Below are 23934 nucleotides of genomic sequence, written 5' to 3'. Positions count from 1 at the left end.
TAAATAGATCTGTATGTTTATACCATACCATTTTTCATGTTTTCTTTATCAAAGAGGGAAATGTTATTTTCAAGTTACGTTTTATTAACATATCTCAAAATACAAATGGAACATCACTTTGAAGGCTAGTGTCGATTTATATCTATATATATATTTTAGAGACAGGTCTTGCCACGTTGCCCAGGGTGGCCTCAAACTCCTGGGCTCAAGAGATCCACCTGCCTCAGCCCCCTAAGTAGCTGGGACTATAGGCAAGTGATGCCACATCAGACACTAGTGTTGATTTTCATTTGTGGGGAAAAAAAAAAGGATTTTGTTTTTCTTTCTAATGCAAAAGGAATGGAAATGCAACATAGTGTAAATACTTAGTGTCAAACCTTCCCTTTCCAAATATAAGAAACTGTTAGCAACAGGGAAGAGCACTTTTATGTTTAATGCCATATTGATATTTTGTACTGTTTAAAATTTTTGCTATGAGCATGCATTACTTTTATAACATAAATACTAAAAATTTAAACTTTAAATTCCAAACATAAACATTTTCTTGACTGTTAAAAATCAGGTCTGTGTGCAGTGGCTCATGCCTGTAATCCTAGTACTTTGGGAGGCTAAGGAGGGTAGATGGCTTGAGCCCAGGAGTTCGAGATCAGCAATATAGTGAGACTCTGTCTCCACAAAAATAAATATATAAATAAAATTAACTCATATTTTAAGAAATTATGATATTCAGGATATGCATTTTTCGAAACAATGAGAAAATGATCGAATAGGAAAAACACCCAGAAGACATTCAAACAGGTTTTTTTTTTTTTTGCTAACTAGAAATCAGATTCTTACTTTCTCCAAGGTGTTATATTTTGCAACTTCAAAATCTTGAGGAAGATGAGGAATTTCAACATGCTCTGTACCAAACCTGAAATTTGTACAGTGTATAATTAAGATTTTAACATTAAATGGATTTTAGGCTAAACAGAATTTCATAAATTTTTTCTTGTATATCTTTACAAAATGCATGATAGATTCCTTACAAAATACATTCCTTACAAAAAAGGCCTCCTTAGCTATTCCAGAAATTGTTAAAAGATCATTTGAAATGAGCTGGATGCCTCCTCTGCATAATTCTCCAACTCAGATACCCAGTACTGTAGCGTCTGCACTGGAAGATGGTGTCTACGTGGCAGAGGCAGAAAGAAGTGGGCCACATACTCTGGGGATGGGCTACTTGTGTTTGCTTTGGATCTGACTCTTAGAAGCTAATGTCACTCCTCTCCAGACCACAGTCCATTCCTCTCTAAAATAAAGGAGTCAGACTTCTCATAATCTGTACTTTTCATTTTGGATTTTCTTCTCTTTAAACACTATTGTTAACAAATATAACAAGATGCGATGCCTAATGAACCCAATGTTCTGGGTATGCTTTAAGAAGCCACACAGAACTTTAGACGCCCATACTCCATTTGAGGAAGGCTGTTGTTATTTCCGTTTTTGAAAATATCAGGCAAAATTAACAAACTGTCTTTACTCTAAGGGCTGCTCAGTAAAGTAATGGGATGAAAATAGGTTTTTTTTTAAAAAAAGAATAAAAAAACCACTGGTTTTCTTTTTAAAAATCAATTTAATAATTGCACCCAATCTCATTTAATACTGAGAATTTAAAATAATGATCACTATACTAGTTGAAGAAAAAGACTCAAATAAAAAATCACTTAAGAGTTAGATATGCAAAATAAATTAAAATAAGAAAAAGTCTACAAATAGAATTTTAATACTGTGCTTGAGGTTCACACAAGATTTTACAAACTCTGTAGAGTCCCAGGAATCAGAAAGAAGTAAATTACTCCGTGAGTTCCACAGTGTCTTCCTCCTCTGTGGCATTGTCCAGGCATAGATCTTCTGTTTTCACTTCTAGAATTAAAGCAAACAGCACACTTGTTTACTGCCCAAAGACTTATTATAATTAGTTAACCTAAGTGCTGGAATTGTTAAGATTCATAAATATATCCTTAAATTAGTTATAATTTTGGTGATCAAAGGATAACCCAGTGGGAAAAGAGGAAGGTATAAGAGGAAGGTATAACCTTATAAGATAGCGAGAACATACTCTAATTCTATTTTAATAGGCATATCAGGAGAATTCTCATCTGTTATTATTTGAAACTCATTGATAGCCACACAATTTTCAATTGGCACTTTCCTCTTGAAGAGTACAAAGTGCACAGGATCAGAATGAGTTCCTGAGAGTTGGCACATCACGAGAAAAGGAGCTGGACATGTTCTAGCTTAGAGGAGGGAAAGTCAAGGGCTCTACATGAGCTTTTGCTTCATACTTTTTGTACAGAGAAACAGTAACACTATCTAGAGCATTGTGATATATAGGAATAACTCAATGTGAGGACTTCTTTCCAATTTTAATTATACTGTCAAGATTCCAAGGGTCATCAGTGTATTTGTAGTAATTTGGAATCTGAATAAATTATGCTGGCTGTCATACAGTATGTTTTCAATGTGAAACGAGCCTACTATTTTGTCTATTTCTGTTGTAACTATCATTTGCTGGGACATGTGCTAGGACTGCAGCAGCATTTCTGGGCTATTATCTAAGGAGGCTCCACCCTGCCAAGTCATTACGGTATCTAACACATACCATGTGCTTACTGTAAGTTAATATTTATCAGAACTGTGCGATTTTTTATATGACTCAGGAGGAGTTCATTTTTCATGTCCAAAGGCTTTCTTCTTGGCCAGTTTGCAAAATAAAATCTTGGCTTATAAAGAAAATATGTTTCTTTTGGGGAGACAATCTTTTGTTTGGAAAGAATTTCTTCAGCAAAATGCTGGTCACCAAATTTCTAGTCATTAGGTTGTAGTAATCACTGTTTAACACAAAGGCTTTCCCCTCCCCCCTAGTTAAAATCACGATCAGGTTTTCTGAGATGATCAGTGTTTTGTGGCCATTTTGAATCTGACCCTACTAGGCTAGATATCAAGAAATCTGTTTCTATTGCTAAAGTAGTCTTTTGTCCTTTGTTATTTTTCTGTCCATTTTCTGAGGTAATAAGAAGTCTAATTTTTTTTTAGTATTTCTGGACAATTCTCTGTCTATGATAGCTTCGACAAACCCAAGTGTGTACTATGGCACCTATGATACATTAAATGCTTGCTATGAAATACCTACCAGAACTGCTCGCCTTCTGATCAGGAGGTGGTGTGATGTCCAGGGGCTTATAAGGATCATAATTCTTTACATCCAAGAGTCTCTTTTCTCTGATAGATTCCCATATAAAATCTGGGTTTGCAATATGAACGTGGTTCTTTTGGATAGAATTCAGTTGGTACTGACTCAGAACATCAGCATTATCTAAGATTATATGCGTGCACTAAGGAAGAAAAAGAGTCAATCCATTTATGCATCAGGAAAAACATTTAAATAAGTTATTTGTATCTGTAATTTTCACCCTTAAAAAGTATTGTTTTAAGGTAGTTTGTGATAATCTTTCTCAAATTTCTAAACCTCTATAAATATGTTTCTAGTTACATAAACATTTTAAAAATCAACTGTTTTTAAAGACTATGGATATGAATGTACCATAATTAACCCTAGATGTTATTTCTAAATTTTCATTATTGTAAACAATGCTGTGATGACGGTCCTCATGTACACATCTTTCTGCACTTGTTCAATTATTTTCTTAGTAGTGGAAAGGGAGGTTCAAAGGTTATTCATTATTTATTTTGATTTGTAATTTTAGAAAATCTTGTTTTTTTTGTAGAGATAGGGTCTTGCTATGTTGACCAGGCTGGTCTTGAACTCTCAGCCTCAAGTGATTCTCCCATCTCAGCTGGGTTTACAGGCATGAGCCACCATGCCCGCTTATAATTTTATTTATTTTTTAATAAATAGTAAATTCACATTGTAGAATATCTAAAAAATAAAATAATGATGACATGTTAACTTCATCCCCACTGTTGTCCCCAGTTCCTCTCTGCAGAGGCACCTGCTGTCACTTGCTCCTCACGAATCCTGCTAGAGCTACACTATGTGTAGACACATGGCAGCGTGCTCCTCAGCCTCTTCCGTGCTGGCTTTTCCACTGAATGTATCTTGGCGATTGTTCCTCATCATTACATATAGAGCTGCCTCACTATCTACAGTAGCTGGGATGCACATTTCACATGTTTATGTACATTGACTTCCACAAGGTTGCACTCACAGTATCTGAGTTTCTAAAAAGGAGAGACCATGTTGGCAGTTCTCCACGCAGAAGACAAACTGAGAAGGGAGAGTGGGCACGAATTACTCATCTGTCCACGGAGATGGTGAGACAGCTCAGTGTGGGAAGATGTATAAGGGAAGTATATACAATTCTACCTGAATTGGAAGTAAACAGGACATTGCATTTCTGGTATTCAGCTGGAGTTGAACACGCTTCACAGAACAGCTGAGGCTCACAATGGCCAAGCCCCAGTGCTGAGGTCCAGGGAGGGGCAGGCTGAGTCAGCTCATCAATTCGTCAACAGAGGGAACAGCAGAGGACTGGGGCAGGCCAGTCTGGCACCTAGAGACTTTGGATTTCTGTTTTTACTTCTTACAGTGATGTGGTTTAAAAAAGAGGAGGTTAGACTGAATTATTTCTAAGATTTCATCCAGCTGTAAAATCCTATTATTCTGAACTGCCAGGCTTACAAGTTCAAGAGGCAGAAGGTAAATTCCTGCAGCCTTTAAATGAACAAAACAAACAGCACAAGCTACACTGCGAAGATGAGTCTGCACTGCATGTCTTTCTTTCTGCACCCAGGAACCTGGCTCACCAGTGTATCACCCCAGCATTGACATACTGGTGAGTGACGACAGTGCGCTTTTTGCAAATCCTGTGCACTATGACTTTTCTCCTTCAAGAATAGATTTGACTGGTCTGAAATTCTATTTTCATATTTGCCTGTGCTCTAGTAATATCCTGCTTCACAGGACGTGTAGGATTGTCCTGCAGTTCAACAAACAGGGAGAGGACAAGGCTGGGTCACCTCTGCCTCTCGGAGCCCAGCCTCCCAATGGGCCATGTCACAGTCTCTCCTGATGAACTTCCAGTAGCTCACTCACTCTCTCCTGCTGCTAATCTCTGCTTCCTCTTCTAACCATGACCCTGTTCCCTGAATGCACGATGTTTTATCATACTGTAGTTTATGACATTTGGAAATACCTGAGGATTTAATGAAAAGGAAAACTTTCCGCCATTTTCCTTAATGTCAGTTTGTAGCTTTTTCTTCTGCTGCCGAGGTAAGTACTTCACTTTCAAACAGAAGATACAATTTGCAAAGATTCCCATCATCATCCTGTAGGAAAAAAAGTTTTTGAGGACTCTCTCTTAAGTCAGTATGACAGTGAATTTAGAATTGTTATACAAGCAAACTGTGGGAAAATTGGGCATTATCTTAAGAAAGATATTGTAATCATGTTATCAATTGAACATTGCAAAAGTTGAATAACATCCTAGCTTGCAATATGTGTGTTGGTTTAAGAATCGTTTCTAGCTTTTATGGTTGATATTACAACACCAAAAATCCCTTTGTACAGGCTCACAATATACTTCTTAATAAAAACATGACAGATTTCAGTTACGGGTCAAGTGTGTGACTCCAGAACATGGAACTGTTTATTTCTAAATCAGAAATTAACATTATTTGATAGTGAAACCACGGGTTTTTTAATATATAATTCTATGTATTCAAAAAGACTCTTTATGTGGACTTCTATTAGGCCATTCTGGGGAAAAACTGAACAATTGATAATAAAAATATACAACTATGTTTAAATGGAATATGTATGTGTGTGTATACACATATATATTCTGCATTTGGGTTAATTTTTTTTTTTTTTTTTTTTTTGGAGACAGAATCTCACTCTGTCACCCAAGCTGGAGTGCAGTGGGGCGATCTCAGCTCACTGCAACCTCCACCTCCCTGGTTCAAGCGATTCCCCTGCCTCCTCCTGCCTCAGCCTCCCGAGTAGCTGGGACTACATGTGCGCACCTACCACATGTGGCTAATTTTTATATTTTTAGTAGAGACAAGGTTTCACCATGTTGACCAGGCTGGGCTCAAACCCAGCCTCCCAAAGTGCTGGGATTACAGGTGTGAGCCACCACACCCAGCCTGGGTTAATTTAATTCATTTACTGTACAATGCATTCTCAATTTTGCATCGAAATGCGTATTTAACAATAAATTCATATATGGTGAAAAATTGGGTTTAATTTCCATTTTGTAAAATTTTTTTTTTTTGAGACAGAATCTTGCTCTGTCACCCAGGCTGGAGCGCACTGGTGCAATTTTGGCTCACTGCAACCTCCACCTCCTGGATTCAATTGGTTCTCCTGCCTCGGTCTCTCAAGCAGCTGAGATTACAGGCGCCCACCACGACACCTGGCTAACTTTTGTATTTTTAGTAGAGTTGGGGGTTTTACCATGTTGGCCAGGCTGGTCTTGAACTCCTGACCTCAGGTGATCTGCCCACCTTGGCCTCCCAAAATTGTGGGATTACAGGCATGAGCCACCTCCCCTGGCACACCCCCGATTTTTTTTTTTTTTTTTTGAAACAGGGTCTCACTCTGTTGCCCAGGCTGGAGTGCAGTGGCAGATCTCAGCTCACTGTAATAATCTCTGCCCACTGCAATCTCTGCCTTCCAGGAAGGGAAGGTGAGGGTTAAAGACACACACACACACACACACAGAGGAGAAAAAAAGAGGAGACAGAGCGAGAGAGCGCGAGCTCGACAGCAAATGCAGGCTTTACGTGCACCATAAAACCTACAGAAGTAGGGGACCAGCCTAATGCCACAGCCCACTGCTAAGTCTTACAGGTTAGGGGTACTTATAGGTATGGGTGGGAGGGGTCTGGGCAGTATGGCTTGTTGCCCCGCAAGATATCGATAAGATGTTCCCATGATTTGTATTGATTTGTAACCCGAATAAGCGTTCTGGCCCTTATTCAGATGGATGTCATCATGGTGTTCCTTGGACGTTTGCCCAAGAAGACATGAGAGGGAAGTTTCTTTAGATTAGCCTTTGTTGGCCTTGCGGTCAGGTGGTTAGGAAGGATGTTTCTCACCGCTCAAACCCCCGAGAAATGTTTCACTTTGCCCAAAGTCTGCAAAATAGCGGGGAGCTTACAAAATGTTGCAGTTTGTGCTATCGCTGGGTTCAAGCAATTCTCCTGCCTTAGCCTCCCAAGTAGCTGGGATTACGAGTAGCTGGGATTACAGGCCCGCGCCACCACGCCCGGCTAATTTTTTGCATTTTTAGTAAACACAGCGTTTCGCCATGTTGCCCAGACTGGTATTTGTCAATTATTTAAAAGCAAGGAGTCACGTCTAACAGGCTCCCCCAAAGTAAGCTGCCATTTGGCGATGGCAGTTCCCAAAGTCGTATATTAGTTTGGGGATCGCGGTTCCGGGTCCTGTGTTAGTTTGGGCAGGCAGGTCAGGCTCTCTGCCGTGGCCCGCGCGTCTTCGGACTAAGATGAGTTGCTGAAAGCCCACTGCCCTGCACCGGGATTGGGCTCCGCATTTCTCCTTTACTCTGCCTGCCCTTTTACCTCCCACTCCTACAGGCCAGAGGCCCCGCCCTACCTAGTGCTGCGTTCGGAATTTGTGGGTTCTTGGTCTCACTGACTTCAAAAATGAAGCCGCCCGGACCCCCGTGGTGAGTGCTACAGTTCTTAAAGGCGGAGCATCCAGAGTTTGTTCCTTCCTTGGTCTCACTGACATCAAGCAGTAAGCCGGGGACCCTCGCGGTGAGCGTTACAGTTCTTAAAGGCGGCGCATCCAGAGTTTGTCCGGAGTTGTTTACTCCTAAGGGTGGATTCGTGGTCTCGCTGGCTTCAGGAGTGAAGCTGCAGACCTTCGCGGTTTAAAGGCAGTGCGGATCCAAACAGCAAGCAGCAACAAGATTTACTGCAAGGAGTGAAAAACAAAGCTCCCACGGTGGAGAAGAGGACCCCAGCGGGTTGCCACTGCTGGCTCCGGCAGCCTGCTTTTATTCCCTTATCTGGCCCCACTCACATCCTGCTGATTGGTCCATTTTACAGAGCGCTGATTGGTCTGCTTTGACAGGGTGCTGATTGGTGTGTTTACAATCCCTGAGCTAGGCACTAAAGTTCTCCAAGTCCCCACTAGATTAGCTAGACACAGAGCACTGACTGGTGCATTTACAAACCTTGAGCTACACACAGCATGCTGATTGGTGTATTTACAAACTTTGAGCTAGACACAGGGTGCTGATTGGTGTGTTTACAAACCTTGAGCTAGACAGAGTGCTGACTGGTGTACTGACAATCCCTTAGCTAGTCATAAAGTTCTCCAAGTGCCCACTAGATTCAGGAGCCCAGCTTGCTTCACCCAATGGATCCCATACCAGGGCCGCAGGTGGAGCTGCCTGCCAGTCCCGCGCCTTGCACCGGCACTCCTCAGCCCTTGGGCGGTCGATGGGACCGCGCGCTGGCCACGCTCGTGGGGGGGCTCGTGCTGTGCAGGAGCCCACGGCGGCGGGGGGCTGAGGCATGGTGGGCTGCAGGTCCCGAGCCCTGCCCCACGGGGAGGAAGCTAAGGCTCCGCGAGAAATCTAGCGCAGCGCTGGTGGGCTGGCACTGCTGGGGGACCCGACACACTCTCCGCAGCTGCTGGCCCGGGTGCTAAGCCCCTCACTGCCCGGGGCCGGCGGGGCGGCGGGGCCAGCGGGCTGCTCAGAGTGCGGGGACCGCCCAGCCCACGCCCAACCGGAACTCGCGCTGGCCCGCAAGTGCCGCGCGCAGCCCGGGTTCCGTCCCGCGCCGCTCCCCCCACACCTCCCCGCAAGCTGAGGGAGCCGGCTCCGGCCTCGCCAGCCTAGAAAAGGGCTCCCACAGTGCAGCGGCGGCTGAAGGGCTCCTCAAGCATGGCCAGAGTGGGCGCCGAGAGCGAGTGAGGGCTGCCTGCAGGCTGTCACCTCTCAGTACCTTTGCCCTGTGTGTGTTGGATGGTGGTACCAATTCCCTGGGCTCTCAATTGAGGACACAATGCCACTGCCTCCCTGACACCTCACCTCTGGGTCTCCTTGGCACCAGAGAGGCGCGACGTCCCCAGCCTAGGCCTCCCTCTCCCCCTTGGCTGGAGACAACCACTGGGTGCTATTCTTGACTCCCTGCACCCCCACCTCCTTCTGCCAGCTGTATCTCTTCCATCACAGCCCCTGATACAGCCCCAATCTATAGAACTTGTCCCTTCTGCTGCCACCCTGGCCCATGCCCTCGCATCCTGACTGGCTCCCACTCCTGTTGCGCCTGTGTTCAATCTCTTCTCCACACTGCAGCTTCAGGAATCTTGGTTTTTGTTTTTAAATTACATTTCAAATAAAATACAAATTGCTTATCATGGTTCAAGGCCAACAGCTATCTCATTCCCTCCTGGCCACACTGGCTTTGTCTTCAGGAGGAAGAAGCCCACAGCCTGGTCCTTCAAGTCTTGATACATGCCGTTATATATTATAGTTTTTATCCCTGGGACTCCCAGCCCTTCCTCACCCCATGCTGTATCCCCCATCCAGGACACAATGAATGAACACATTAGGGATTCATATTTTTTAATCTTTCTTTTGAGGTCCGGTTAAACTGAAGTCTCTTGATGTAATTCTGCCTTTCCATAACATTAGCATGTAAAAGTTTCATTTGTTGACTGCCTCTTACATTCAACAATTAGCATCTGTGCATAGATAGGAGGGATGAAATGAGGGGTACCATAAAAGAGATTACACCACACTATTTAGGTTAATCTATGCTAGTCGTAATCTCTGACAATTAAAAACAACACACAAAAAAACACTAAAAGCCTTCAATGACTCTTTAATAATTTCCAGGACAGCCTCTACGTGATATTGCACCCCCACTTATGCTGACCAAGGTTGGCTGACATGGAGTGGCTGCTCAAGTCCACCTTCGGATGGGTCCTGGATGTGTTAAATCCTCTGACTTGTTTAAAACATGTTTCCTGGAAAAGTGACTCATGGTCACTGTTGAAAATTTGAAAAATACAGAATTGTATAACAGAAAAAAAAAAACAGAACAAAACAAAAAAATCTCAAAACCTAGGGCTATGTTAGCATCTTGTTTTGCATTTTTCTTCTGGGCTTTTTTCTAGGTCTATTATAACACTTTGTTTGTTTTTTGAGACAGTTTCGCTTTTGTTACTTAGGCGGAAGTGCAGTGGCGAGACCTCGGTGCACGGCAGCCTCCGCCTCCCGAGTTCAAATGATTCTCCTGCATCAGCCTCCCGAGTAGCTGGGATTACAGGTGCCTGCCACCATGCCTGGCTAATTTTTGTATTTTTAGTAGAGATGGGGTTTCACCAGGTTGTCCAGGCTGGTCTCGAACTCCCGACCTCAGGTGATCTGCACACCTTAGCCTCCCAAAGTGCTGGGATTACAGGCATGAGCCACCGCGCCCAGCCACAGACTGTATTTTTTATCAAAACTGAAATCACACTACCTATCCCGCTGTTATCAGTCAGCATCTTTAGCGTTTTGTCATTAAATATTATTGGAAAACATTTTTAATAGAGACTATCAGATATGGACCATAAATGAGTTTTGTTGGAAAATTAAATCATTTCTAATTTTTGGTATCATAAAAAGCTATGATGAACATCCTTATGTGCAAATCCTTGTTTCCATCTCCAACAATCATCTTAGAAAATAATACTCAACTAGAAGTACTGAATCAAAGTTTGAACAATTTTTTTTGTGTTAAAAGTTAATCACTATGAAGAAAAAATAAAAGGCACCTAAAATGATGGAAATGCTCAAAACTAGACTGCAGTGATGGTGCACAACTTGGTAAATTATTAAAAATTATTGAATTGGGCCAGGCAATGTGGCTCATGCCTGTAACCCTAGCACTTTGGGAGACCAAGTGGAGCAAATCCCCTGAGCCCAGGAGTTTGAGAGCAGCCTGGCCAACATGGCGAAACTTTATCTCTACAAAAAATACAAAACTTGGCTGGGCAAGGTGGTACATGCCTATGGTCGCAGCTACTCAGGAGACTTAGGTGGGAGGATCACTTGAGCCTGGGAGGTCAAGGCTGCAGTGAGCTGTGATTATGCCACTGCACTCCAGCCTGGGTGACAGAGACCCTATCTCAAAAAAAAAAAAAAGAGAAAATTATTGAATTGTACAATTAAAATGAGTGAATTTAATGTATGTAAATTGTATCCCAATACATTTTTTAAATAGTATTTTTTGGATACATAATAGTTACATACATATTATAGGTCAATAAAGTTGTTTTTAAAAAAGCACCTGATCCCTCCATCCAGAAATAACCCCACTGTTGATTTTTGTTTGTTTTTTGAGCCAGTCTTGCTCTGTCACCCAGACTGGAGTGCAGTGGCACGATCTCAGCTCACTGTAACCTTCTGCCTCCCAGGTTCAAGTAATTCTCGTGCCTCAGCCTCCAAGTAGCTGGGACTACAGGCACACACCACCACGCCCAGCTAATTTTTGTATTTTTAGTAGAGACGGGATTTCACCATGTTGGCCAGGCTAGTCTCCAATTCCTGAGCTCAAGTGATCTGCCCGCCTCTGCCTCCCAAAGTGCTAGGATTACAGGCATGAGCCGCCGCACCTGGCCCCCACTGTTGATATTTTAATTTTTTTGGTATTATTCTTTCTTGTATCATTGTATTTTCTAAATTATTAATATTCTATATTTAATGTTATAGCCAGTTGCTCTTTACTTTTTAAATAGGACTTTCACTTTCACAGCTTATTTAGCTTTTAGTGATATCCTCCCCATGTCACTAAATATTCTTTGAAGGTGTTTTGAGTGGTTACATAAGCTTTGCATTTATTTCATCCTTCCCCAAGTCATCAGATACTTGGTTACTTAAAAGATTTCACTCTTAGAAATACTTTAATTGAAATGCTTGTACATATATTTTTTGGCCACGTCTCTGTCATAGTTTCCCTAGAGTTGATGGCCAGAAATGGAATTACTGAATCAAGGAGTATAAACATTTTTTAGCCTTTTAAAAATTGTGGTAAAATATGCAGAAGATAAAATTTACCATCTTAACCACTTTAAGTGTACAGTTCAGTGGCATTAAGTACATACACATAGTGGTGAAATCAAAGTATAAACATTTTATTTTATTTGAGACAGGGTCTGGCTCTGTCTCCCAGGCTGGAGTGCAGTGGTGCGGTCACTGTCACAGCTCACTGCAACCTCGACCTCCGTCCCAGCAATCCTTTCACCCCGGCCTCCTTAGTAGCTGGGACTACAGGCCTGCACCACCATGCCCAGCTAATTTTGGTAGAGACAGAGTCTTACTATGTTGCCCAGGCTGGTCACAAAGTCCTGGGCTCAAGTGATCCTCCTGCCTCAGCCTCCCAGAATGCTGGGGTTACAGGTGTGAGCTGCCACGCCCGGCCCAGAGTAAAAACATTTTAAACATAAATCTGCGGTCTGTTCTTAGCACCCACGGCTGCGTGGGAGGTATGGAAAGGCGCACTTTGGGTTTCGTGAAATCTTAAGTCTGGCCTTGACTTCTCTCTTTCCACAGATTCATCTCTAGTCTCTCTAAAATGCCAGGCCTCTTCTGGGTTAACAGCGCCTAACCGACATGCACCACTAGTTCTTCCTTGTTTGAAAGTGTTCTCTAATCACAGAGTTAGTTCATGTTTTCATCAGCGCTGATTACGTATATATGAGATGTGGCAGACACCCAGCTAGGGGCTGGTTATTCTCTAAGGCAAATCTGCAAAGTCACTCCAGCCTGTCCCCCTTCCTAGCTTCTTCCCCAAATAACATTCAGAGTGTCTTCCATCCAAAGACCGCAGGGTACAGCCCCGGTTCCTAAGAAACCCTCAGCACGCCTCCTCACAAACTCCTGGCTGCTCTATCCATAAACCATTGGTGTAGGTGGAATCAACTGGCTTCCTGCTTCACAGGTCTTTGTCTTTACCACTGGCACTTCTTCCTCTCGGAGAACCCTGAGGAGTGCCTTTCTGGGCAGTCTTGATTCTACAGCCTCCGCCTTCCGAAGTGTGTGAGTCACCACACGCTAAGGTCAGCGGGCATTCAATAAAAGCTTGCTTACTAAAACCTCTTTCACGCATCCAGTAAAGCCCAGGATTACAGAAAAGCCTTCTGACACTATTTGCATTTTGGATTCAAATGGCATCAGTAATGCACCTCCCTAATGGGATTATTAAACCCCTAAACAACAAAGGTACTACTTTTATTTCACTCCTGCATGACATACGGTAGCTCTACGCACACAAACAGGACCTAATGTTTAATGTAATGAAAGAATCTGCAACACGCACATACTCAGGGCGAATTTCCCCTTTATCATAGCACTGTGCTTGGATATTGTCATGTAATTGTTGTCATTCAGCAGTCCAGAATCGAAAGTGCTTGGGCTTGAATATTTAGCGGCGCCTTGGTTTTCTAGAAGCTGAGATCTACCAACTCGATCCCTGGGTGAACCATTCGGCCCTCCCAGCAGGAATTACTTAACCGAGTTAGAGGTTTTCAACTTTGGACCTCAACAAACACATTGTTTCTATCACGGTGTTCCCAATGACTCACGAGGTCAGATGGTACTTCCTGATTACTCACCAAGCCACCTTACTTTTGCCCCATTTGAAACCTAACTTTAGGAAATTAGGCCGTTTGGCATACTGGAAACAAGAAACACCGCATTCTACTGCGAACCGCACCGCACGGGGTCCGGAGACTTCGTGTGTCAGCTCCAGTGGGCGCCCCCCACCACACCCGGTTTCTCGTCACCGGGGCTGCGCCGCGGGACAGAGCCCAACGACCGCAACATCCCTCCCCGAGGGCGCTGGCTGCACTAGCTCGTCCACCCCAGCGCCTCACAGCCCCGTCAGGCCCACAGCGCCGACGCCGCGCAGGACAAGGGCGCAGCCACTGGCGGGGAAGACGCCGCGCAGAGCACGCGGGCCACTTCTTGGCCAGGACTACAGGGACTTTTGGCAGCCGCCCACCCCGCGGCGCCCACGCACCTGCCAGAGGAACCAGCCGGCTGCCCGCGCTCCCCGATTCCGCGCTCCTCGCTCTGGTGCTTCCGTATTCTGGGCTCTCCCTGCCCCCGGGGCTGGGCGGGCGCCACTGCGCCGGAACCCCGCCCCGCACCAGGCGAGCGCAGCCTCCCAAGCAGGGACCGTAGCCAGAACACGCCTGGAATCGGGTCCGCCAGGTGGAGAGCGCGACCCGGCCTCTGGCGGGGTTTCTCTTCCAAGATCAACCGGAGGGTTCAGAGCTTTGTTTCAGTTTCATATTTCAGGAGGGATTTGGTCAATGAGGATTAATACAAAGCTCGGCTTTGGGAGAGGTGGGTGGATGGTGCTGTCCTTTAACTGAGAAATGGAAGGGATTCACAAGGGCGGGAAAGAAGAAAATTTAGGGAAAGTTCGGGGAAACAGGAGAGTAAGATAATAAATTTAAGCCTTCCTGAGTTTGAAATTCGTGATAGTGTTTGTAACTAGTTGGAAATATATTTATCTGCCATTCAAGGGCGGCGGTGGGCTGGAGATACAGATCTGAGATTCACTGAAATGGGAATAAAGCAATGGGGAAGATTCAGATTTTTAGGATACTGAATAAAATGAGAATAGAAAGGATAGGGTAGAGAATACAGTGGAAAGGGTATGGCGTTGAATCCTGACTCCACAATTTATTACCAAGGGGATTGGGGACAAGGTAATTTACCAAGTTTCATCATTACAACCTACTCTGTAGGGTTGTCTAAGAAACAACAAGAGATTCTGGGGATGGAGAGAGACTGATTCCTAGAGTTACCATATCATAATGCTCAAAATGTCCAATCTTCAACAAAAAATTATGAGGCATGCAAAAAGAAAGAAAAAAATGGCCAATTCAAAGGAAAAAAGAAATGAACAGAAATTGTCCCTGAGCCGAGCAAGCACAGACATAGGAATTATTAGACAAATACTTTAAATAAACTGTCTTAAACATGGACAAAAAGTGAAAGGAAGCATAGAAAAATAACTGAAAGACACAACCAGGAGAACAAGGCCTCAATAAACAGAGAATATGCAATAGAAGATGTGCAAATGGTCAACAAACATGAAAAAAACTCAACTAATCATCAGAGAAGTGCAAATCAAAACTACAATGAGATACCATCTTACACCAGTCAGAATGGTTATTATTAAAAAGTCAAAGAACAACAGATGCTGGCAAGGCTGTATTGAAAAGGAAATGCTTATACACTGTCAGTGGGAATGTAAATTAGTTGAACCACTGTGGAAAGCAGTTTGGAGATTTCTCAAAGAGCTGAAAACAGAACTGCCATTCGACCCAGCTATCCCATTACTGGGTACACATCCAAAAGAAAAGAACTCATTCTACCAAAAAGACACATGCACTAGTATGTTCATCACAGCACTATTCACAATAGCAAAGACATGGAATGAACTTAGGTGCTCATCGACAATGGATTGGATAAAGAAAATATGGTACATATGCACCATGGAATAATATGAAGCCATAAAAAGAACGAATGGAATCATGTCGTTCGCAGCAACATGGATGCAACGGGAGGCCATTGTCCTAAGTGAATTAATGAAGGAACAGAAAACCAAATACTACATGTTCTAATTTGTAAGTGGGAGCTAAACACTGGGTACTCATGGATATAAAGATGGCAACAGTAGACACTGGGGACTACTAGACGGGGAGAGAGGGAGAGGGGCAAGGGTTGAAAAAACTATTGGGTACTATGCTCAGTACCTGGGTGAGGGGCTCAATCATACCCCAAACCTCAGCACCACGAATTATGTGTAGGTAACAAACCTGCACATGTACCCTCTGAATCTAAAATAAAAGTTGAAACTATTTTTAAAACAAATAAGGAATATTAATAAACAGATAGAAATTATAAAAGGAACCAAAAAGTTTTGGAACTCAAAAGAACCAAAGAGAAATTGTGTAGTTAAAAAGTATAATGGGAGCAGGCATGGTGGCTCATGCCTGTAATCCTAGTGTCTTGGGAGGCCCAGGCGGGAGGATTGCTTGAGGCCAAGAGTTTGCCTTGGCAACATAGCGAGATCCCCTCTCTACAAAAAAATTACAAAATTAACCGGGCATAGTGGTGCATGCCTGTGGCCCTAGCTACTCAGGAGGCTAAGGCAGGAGAATCATTTGAGCCCAGGAGTTTATGGCTGCAGTGAGCTAGGATCACACTCCTGCACTCCAGCCTGGGTGGCAGAGTAACACCTTGTCTTAAAAAAAAAAAAAAAAAAAAAAAAAGAAGAAGAAGAAAAAGAAAAAAATACAATAACTTAAATGAAAAATTCACAGGTGATGCTCAACAGTAGATTTAAGCAGGTAAAAGAAGGAATAAGCAAACCTGAAGATAAAACAATTGAAATTATTAAGTCTGAGGAGCAGAAAGTAAAAGAATGAAGATCAAAGTCCAAAAGATTTGTGGACACCATCAAGTGTATCAGCATATGCATAATGGGCGTCCCAGAAAGAAAGATGAGGGTGAAACTGGCAGGAGGAGTATCTGAAGAAACAGTGGCTCCAAAGTCCCCAATTTGATAAAATACATAATGTAACACTTCAAAGAAGCTCCATGAACTTCAAATATGATAAACTCAAAAAGCCGACAATAGCATTGTATTAATAATCAAACTTTTGAAAGCCAAAGACAGAGAAGCTTAAAAGCAACTAGATACAAATGATCACTACATACAAAGGAGCTTGCATAAGATTAACAGCCAATCTATTACCATGGGAGCCAGAAGGCAGTGGGATGATATAAAGTGCTGAAAGAAAACAAGTAAACTGGCAATGAATTCTATATCTGCCAAAACTCTCCTCCAAGAAATGATAGGGAGGCCGGGCACGGTGACTCACGCCTGTAATCCTGGCACTTTGGGAGGCTGAGGCAGGTGGATTGCTTGAGCCCAGGAGTTCAAGACCCAGGGCAACATGGCGAAAACGAGTCTCTACAAAAAATACAAAAATTAGCCAGGTGTGGTGGCACATGCCTGTCCTCTCAGCTACCTAGGAGGCTGAGGCAGGAGGAACACTTGAGACCTGGAGGTTGAGGCTACAGTGGGTTGTGACTGTGACACTGCCCTCCAGCCTGGGTGATAGAGTCATCCCATCTAAAAAAAAATGTGTAATACAAACCTATAGAATGTTTGAAGAACGATCCAACTACTATATAATTATTGCTATTTTTGAAGAAAGCAAAAATACAGGTGTGACAACTATTATGGTATTGCTCTGCTGTTATTACATCAAAGATTCAAGCTAGAAATCCTTTACTAGCTATTCGACATCATTCATCATTGGTCAGACATTCTAGAGTGTAGTGGATGTGATAATCCCTTTGTTGCATACACTCATTAGGTTTCCAGGATGTTTTGTTGTAAGTCCAATGCACCAGCAATAGATTTTCCTATACAAAAATGCCAAGATTAAAAAAATGTCTCTCAGCACCCAACATTGTTGTTAGAAACTTCTTTACTGAAGTAATTCTGGAAATCTGAGTTTTCAGGCCTTGGTGAATAACTCCCTCACTCTTCCTGCAGGTGAAGCAGGGTGTGGGTTTTCTTGGGTTTGCCTAGAGGCCAGACACATGCATCTCTCAGTGCATCTTCACAACCTGTTAGAATTCCCCTTTCTGGCCTGGATGACATGGGCTTGGGGATCATCCCTTGGCCAGGCTAGCACTTATGTTCTCTCTCTGTTTTTTTTCTTTTTAAGAGTCGGGGGTTTCACTCTGTCGCCCAGGCTGTAGTCTAGTGGTGTGATCATAAACTCCTGGGCTCAAGTGATCCTCCTGCCTCAGCCTCCCAAGTAACTAGGGCGACAGGTGCACGCCACCATGCCTGGCTAACGTTCAAACTTCTGGGCTCGAATGATCTGCTTCAGTGTTCCAAAGTGCTGGGATTACAGATGTGAGCCACTGCACCTGACATATCCTCTCTGGATAGAGTGGACACTTGCTACCATCAGACCAGCAATGAAAAGTTGTTAACTCTTGGCCGGGTGTGGTGGCTAATGCCTGTAATCCCAGCACTTTGGGAGGCTGAGGCAGTGGATCACTGGAGGTCAGGAGTTCGACACCAGCCTAGCCAACATGGTAAAACCCCATCTCTACTAAAAATACAAAAATTAGCTGGGCATGGTGGCGCACATCTGTAGTCTCAGCTACTCAGATGGCTGAGGCAGGAGAATCGCTTGAACTGGGGAGGTGGTGGTTGCAGTGAGATGAGATCCTGCCAGAAGGAAAAGTCAGCCTTTATTCCATCACCCAATGATACCAAAATTGTAAGGATAATCTAAAGGGCGGGTTTTGATAACTAGGGAACAGCTCAGATCACTCGCATCACTGTCCGTGTGGGTGCTCCAGGTCTGATGTGCTGATTGCAGGGCTGCAGAGTTGACCCCTGCGTGTTCTCACATGTGGAATAGGAGTTGGGCAGCTGCAGCTCTGCTGTGCCCACACTGTCTGCACAGAAGCAGCATCTAAATATACTGTTACTTAAATCTATGTGAAGGTCACTTTGGAATTTAAAAAATTTCATTATTTTAGCCGGGCGTGGTGGCTCATGCCTGTAATCCTAACAGTTTGGGAGGCTGAGTAGGGCAGATTGCCTGGGCTCAGGAGTTCGAGACCACCCTAGGCAACATGGTGAAACCGCGTCTCTACTAAAAATACAAAAAATTAGCTGGGCATGGTGGTGCATGCCTTTAATCCCAGCTACTCAGGAGGCATGAGAATAGCATGAACCTCAGAGGTAGAGGTTGCAGTGAGCTGAGATTGCACCACTGCACTCCAGCCTCGGCGACAGCAAGACTCTGTCTCAAAAAAATAAATAAATGAATAAATAAAGAAATAAACAAATATTTCATGGTTTTGTTAAACACCACTTCCTAATAAAGGGAAAAAATACTTTTGTCACTGTGGAGAAGCCTTTGTGGGGTGGAGTCACTACTGGGGATAAAAGAAAATGTTGAAGGAAGTCATCAGCTTTGTTGCTTTTCTTAATTGTAAGGTTTGAGTTTACTGCCTGATGATCAGAGCCAGAAGCACAGATCTCCAGGAAATGACACCACCGGATAGAGAGCCACACGCTGCTTCCCATCATACGTCTACCTGGACCTAGCTCAGGAAGAAACATATGCTTCCAAAATTTTATCCCATAAGCAAAGCAACTTCTGTAGAACTGCTCATAGAGATTCTGTCTTAACTTCAAAAAGTGCTTCTCCTAATTTATTTTCTGTTGCACAGTATCAAGAAGCACCTGTGGAAAAAAAGGATGCAAAAGAAGAAAACCGTAACAATCCTACAAGTGAGTTACTTTTGTTCCTCTCTTCTGTACTTAACTCATAGTGTTACTAAGTTGTCCTAAGATAAGAGAAGGTCTTTCCATGTTTTTTGTTTAAAATTATTTTTTCAGAGATGGACTCTTGCTGTGTTGCTCAGGCTGGACTCAAATTCCTGGGCATAAGCAGTCCTCCCCCCTCAGCCTCCCAAGTAGCTAGACTATAGGCATGTGCTGCCCTGCCAGCTCTCATTCTCATGCTCTCTCTCTCTCTCTCTCTCTCTCTGTGTGTGTGTGTGTGTGTGTGTGTGTGTGTGTGTGTGTGTGTTTGTCCCCTGTGGCTTCTTTTTTTGGAGACAGAGTCTTGCTCTTTGGCTCAGCCTGGAGTGTAGTGGCATGATTTCAGATCACTGCAACCTCTGCCTCCAGGGTTCAGGTGATTTCTTGTGTCTCAGCCTCCCAAGTAGCTGGGATTACAGGTGTGCGCCATCATGCCAAGATAATTTTTTGTATTTTTAGTAGAGATGGGGTTTCATCATGTTGGCCAGGCTGGTCTCGAACTCCTGGCCTCAAGTGATCTGGGGTTTCATCATGTTGGCCAGGCTGGTCTCGAACTCCTGGCCTCAAGTGATCTGCCCACCTTGGCCTCCCAAAGTGCTGGAATTACAGATCTGAGCTACTGCACCCAGCCATAATTTGTCATTGATCACTTTTCAAAACACATTTTATCATGCTATTTTCTGTAACTGAACTCAACATGTTTCTACATTGGTCACTTTTTAAAGACACATTTTCTTTTTTCTTACTTTTCTATTACACTTTAAGTTCTAGGGTATATGTGCACAACCTGCAGGTTTGATACATTGGTATACATGTGCCATGTTTGTTTGCTGCGCCCATCAACTCATTATTTGTTGGGATGATCAGACCCAATCCCAGACTGTGGGGGCTACGAAGTCCGACGGAGTCAAATGAATAAGACAAGATAAGTTAAGGGTGCATAAAGTGGGTCAAGGGGGCTGACACTAGTATGGAGGCTGTGAAGGGCACAAGCTCTGGGAGCCCACACTATTTATTGGTGATCAAACAAAGAAGCAGGCGGTGAGGACATGGAGGTTGAAAGGAAGTGGTGCACCAAGTGTTTGATCTATAGCTGTGTCGGTTTAGCATTTTCTTTGAAGCATATGGAACGAGTTCAGTTACAGAAAATAGCACATCATCTAATTTTTTAGCAAAAAGCTAGCATTTACTTTTTAGGGCAAGATATTTGCATTTTCTGTGTGGGTCTAATATGCTCAAAACTGAGTCTTTTGATATTTGACAGGATGCGTCTTTTTAAACTGCTCTTAGTTAATACATACTAAATTCAGTGAAAGAAAACAGCACATCATATATTATCTGTGTGCTATATCTTGCTTTTAGCATTTAGGGATGTATATGCATATCTTCCTGAAAGTACAAAGTGGGCTCAGAAATGCTTTTTTTAAAGTTGTCTGAAACATTGTTTAAAAAAAGGATCAATATCAAAACATGTTGAATTCAGTGAAAGAAAACAGCACATCACGTAGGTTTTTGGTACATAGCTTGCATTTACCTTTTAGGGCCTACTATGCTCGGAATTGTTTTTTCTGAGATTTGACAAGCTGCATCTTTGAGAACTGCTATACCATGTAGAATTAAGTGAAGGAAACCAGAACGTCATCTAGGTTTTTGGCACACCGCTTGCGTTTACCCTTTATGATTAGATATTTGTATTTTCTTTGTTGGCCTACTAAGCTTGAGGTTGTGTTTTCTGAGATCTGTTTTCTAGATGTGTGTTCGATAATTGTGTTTTCTGAGATGTGTTTTTGAAAACTGCTCTCAGTTAACACATGTTGAATTCAGCAAAAGAAAACTGAACATTACTTTTATTTTGGGTGCCATGTCTTGCTTTTAGCATTCATAGCTGTACATGCATATCTTCCCGGAAGCGCTAACTGGGCTCTGAAATAGTATTTGAGCTTCTACAAAATGTGTTTTTGAAAAGTGATCAATGTAAAAGCATCTTAAATTTATTGACAGAAAGCAGCACATCATTTAGGTTTATGGCACAAAGCTGGTGTTTACCTTTTAGAGCTAGATATTTGCATTTTCTGTGTGGGCCTACTATGCTCAGAATTAGGTTTTCTGAGATTTGACAAGATGATCTTTGAAAAATGTTTAGTTAATACATGTTGAATTCAGTGAACAAAATAGCAGATCATACATATTTCATGTGCCATATCTTGCTGTTAGCATTCAGGACTGTGTATGCATACATTCCTGGAAGCGCTAACTGTGCTCGGAAATGTTGTTTTCGGAGCTTGTAGAAAACGTGTGTTTAAAAAGTGTTCAATGTCAAGACATGTGGAACTCCGTGAAAAAAACAGCACATAATATAGGTTTTTGGCAGAAAACTTGTGTTTACCTTTGACGGCTAGATATTCACATTTTTTGTGTAAGACTACTGTGCTCAGAATTGTTTTCTGACTTGAAAACATGTTTCTGAAAACTGCTCTTAGTTAATAAACATTGAATTCAGTGAAAGAAAACAGCACATCATCTAGGTTTTTGGCACAAATTAGCGATCACTTTCAGGGCTAGATATTTGCATTCACAGAATTGTGTTTTTTGAGATTTTACAAGATGTGTCTTTGAAAAGTGCTTTTAGTTAATACATGTTGAATTAGTGAAACAAAACAGCACATCATACATTATTTGTGTGCCATATCTTGCTTTTAGCATTTACGGCTGTATATGCATATCTTTCTGTAAGCACTAACTTGGCTTCCAAACTTTATTTTCTGAGCCTGTACAAAACGAGTTTTTGAAAAGTGATTAATGTCAAAACATATTAAATTAAGTGAGAAAAACAGCACATCATCTAGGTTTTTGGCACAAAGCTTGCATCCACCTTTCTGGGCTAGATGTTTGCATTTTCTGTTTGTGCCACCTAAGTTAAAAATTGTGTTTTCTGAGATCTCACAAAATGTGTCTTTGAATACTGCTCTTAGTTAATACATGTTAAATTTAGTGAAAGAAAACAGCACATCATACAATATTTGTTTGCCATATATTGCTTTTAGCATTTAGGGCTATATATGCATATCTTTCTAGAAGCACTACTTGGGCTTCAAAATGTTATTTTTTGAGTTTGTACAAACAAGTTTTGGAAAGCGATCAATGTCAAAACATGATAAATTCAGTGAAAGAAAACAACACAACATTTTGGTTTTTGGCAAAAAGCTTGCGTTTACCTTTCAGAGATAGATATTCTCATTTTTTCTGAGGGCCTTTTGTGCTTAAAATTGTGTTTTTAAAAATATTTGACAATATGTGTCCTTGGAAACAGCCCTTAGTTAATATATGTTGAATTTGGTATAAGAAAGACAGCATATCAAATATTATTTGTGTGCTATATCTTGCTTTTAGCGTTTAGGGTTGTATATGAATATCTTCCTAGATGTGATATATCCAGATCTAAAAACTGAAAGCAAGCTTTGTGTGCCAAAAAACAACAACAGCAACAACAACAACTATATAATGTGCTGTTTTGTTTCACTGAGTTCAACATGTTTTGCCTGAGAACAGTTTTTTAAAATTTGTTTTGTACAAACTCAGATCAAACATTTCTGAGCCCTGTAGGCCTTCATAGGAAGATATGAATTTCCAATCCCAACTGCTAAAAGCATATTTTGGGCTAAAATACTTTATGATGTGCTGTTTTCTCTAATTGAATTCCACACATTTTTAATTAGAAACGTTTTCAAACACTCGTTTCATAGAAACTAAAAAATGACACTCTTGAGCCCAGTGAGATCCCTTATGAAGATAAGAATATTCAGCCTTAAAAATGGAAAACAAGATTTTTTCCAAAGAACTTGATGGTGTTTTGGGTTTTTTTTTTTTTCACTGAATTCAACATGTTTTTACCTAGAACAGTTTTCAAATACACATTATGTAGAAGCTCAGAAAAGACATATCTGAGCCCAGTGGGCACTCAGGAAAATATAGATATCCAGCCCTAAAGCTAAAAGCAAGCTTTGTGCCAAAAATCCTTTATGATGTGCTGTTTTCTTTCACTGAATTCAACCTGTTTTGATGTAGAGCAGTTTTCAAAGACTTGTCTTGTCGAATCTCAGTCAACACAATTCTGAGTACAATAGGCTTTCACAGAAAATATGAATATCCAGTCCTAAAAGTTAAAAGCAAGATTTGTGCCTAAATTCATTAGGATGGGCTGTTTTCTTTGAGGAAATTCATCACTTTTTCACATAGAATCATTTTCAAACACAGGTTTTGTAGGCCTCAGAACAGACATTTATGAACCCAGTGGGCACTCATAGCAGAATATGAATACCCACCCCTAATAGCTAAAAGCAACATTTGTGCCAAAAAACTTGATGATGTGCTGGTTGGGTGCGGTGGCTCACCCCTGTAATCCCAGCACTTTGGGAGGCCCAGGCAGGCGGATCACGAGGCCAGGAGATTGAGACCATCCTGGCTAACACAGTGAAACCCTGTCTCTACTAAAAATACAAAAAATTAGCCAGGCGTGGT

The 23934-nt window shown here is 42.3% G+C and overlaps 1 protein-coding gene across 5 annotated transcripts in view; it reads right to left on the bottom strand.

Moving 5' to 3' along the window:
* The window catches only part of LOC129463447 (protein mono-ADP-ribosyltransferase PARP4), a 130933-nt gene that overhangs the window by 87304 nt on the left and 19695 nt on the right, over window positions 1-23934 (bottom strand). For 2 of the 5 annotated variants that reach the window (XM_063618818.1, XM_055244005.2), the window contains exons 2-5: window positions 5199-5331; window positions 3176-3377; window positions 1839-1905; window positions 838-913 (exon numbers count right to left, since the gene is read on the bottom strand). In XM_063618818.1, the coding sequence (XP_063474888.1) occupies window positions 838-913; window positions 1839-1905; window positions 3176-3377; window positions 5199-5331 (478 nt within the window). Of the gene's footprint in view, window positions 1-837; window positions 914-1801; window positions 1906-3175; window positions 3378-5198; window positions 5332-14052; window positions 14231-23934 lie in introns of those variants that run through there. The other 3 variants (XM_055244006.2, XM_063618819.1, XM_063618821.1) reach the window with 3 other exon arrangements.

The sequence above is a fragment of the Symphalangus syndactylus genome, chromosome 15 (assembly GCF_028878055.3).
Source record: "Symphalangus syndactylus isolate Jambi chromosome 15, NHGRI_mSymSyn1-v2.1_pri, whole genome shotgun sequence".
Classification (NCBI taxonomy): Eukaryota; Metazoa; Chordata; class Mammalia; order Primates; family Hylobatidae; genus Symphalangus; species Symphalangus syndactylus.
The sequence above is the reverse complement of the archived record's forward strand: the minus strand, read 5'-3'. Positions and strand labels throughout refer to the sequence as shown.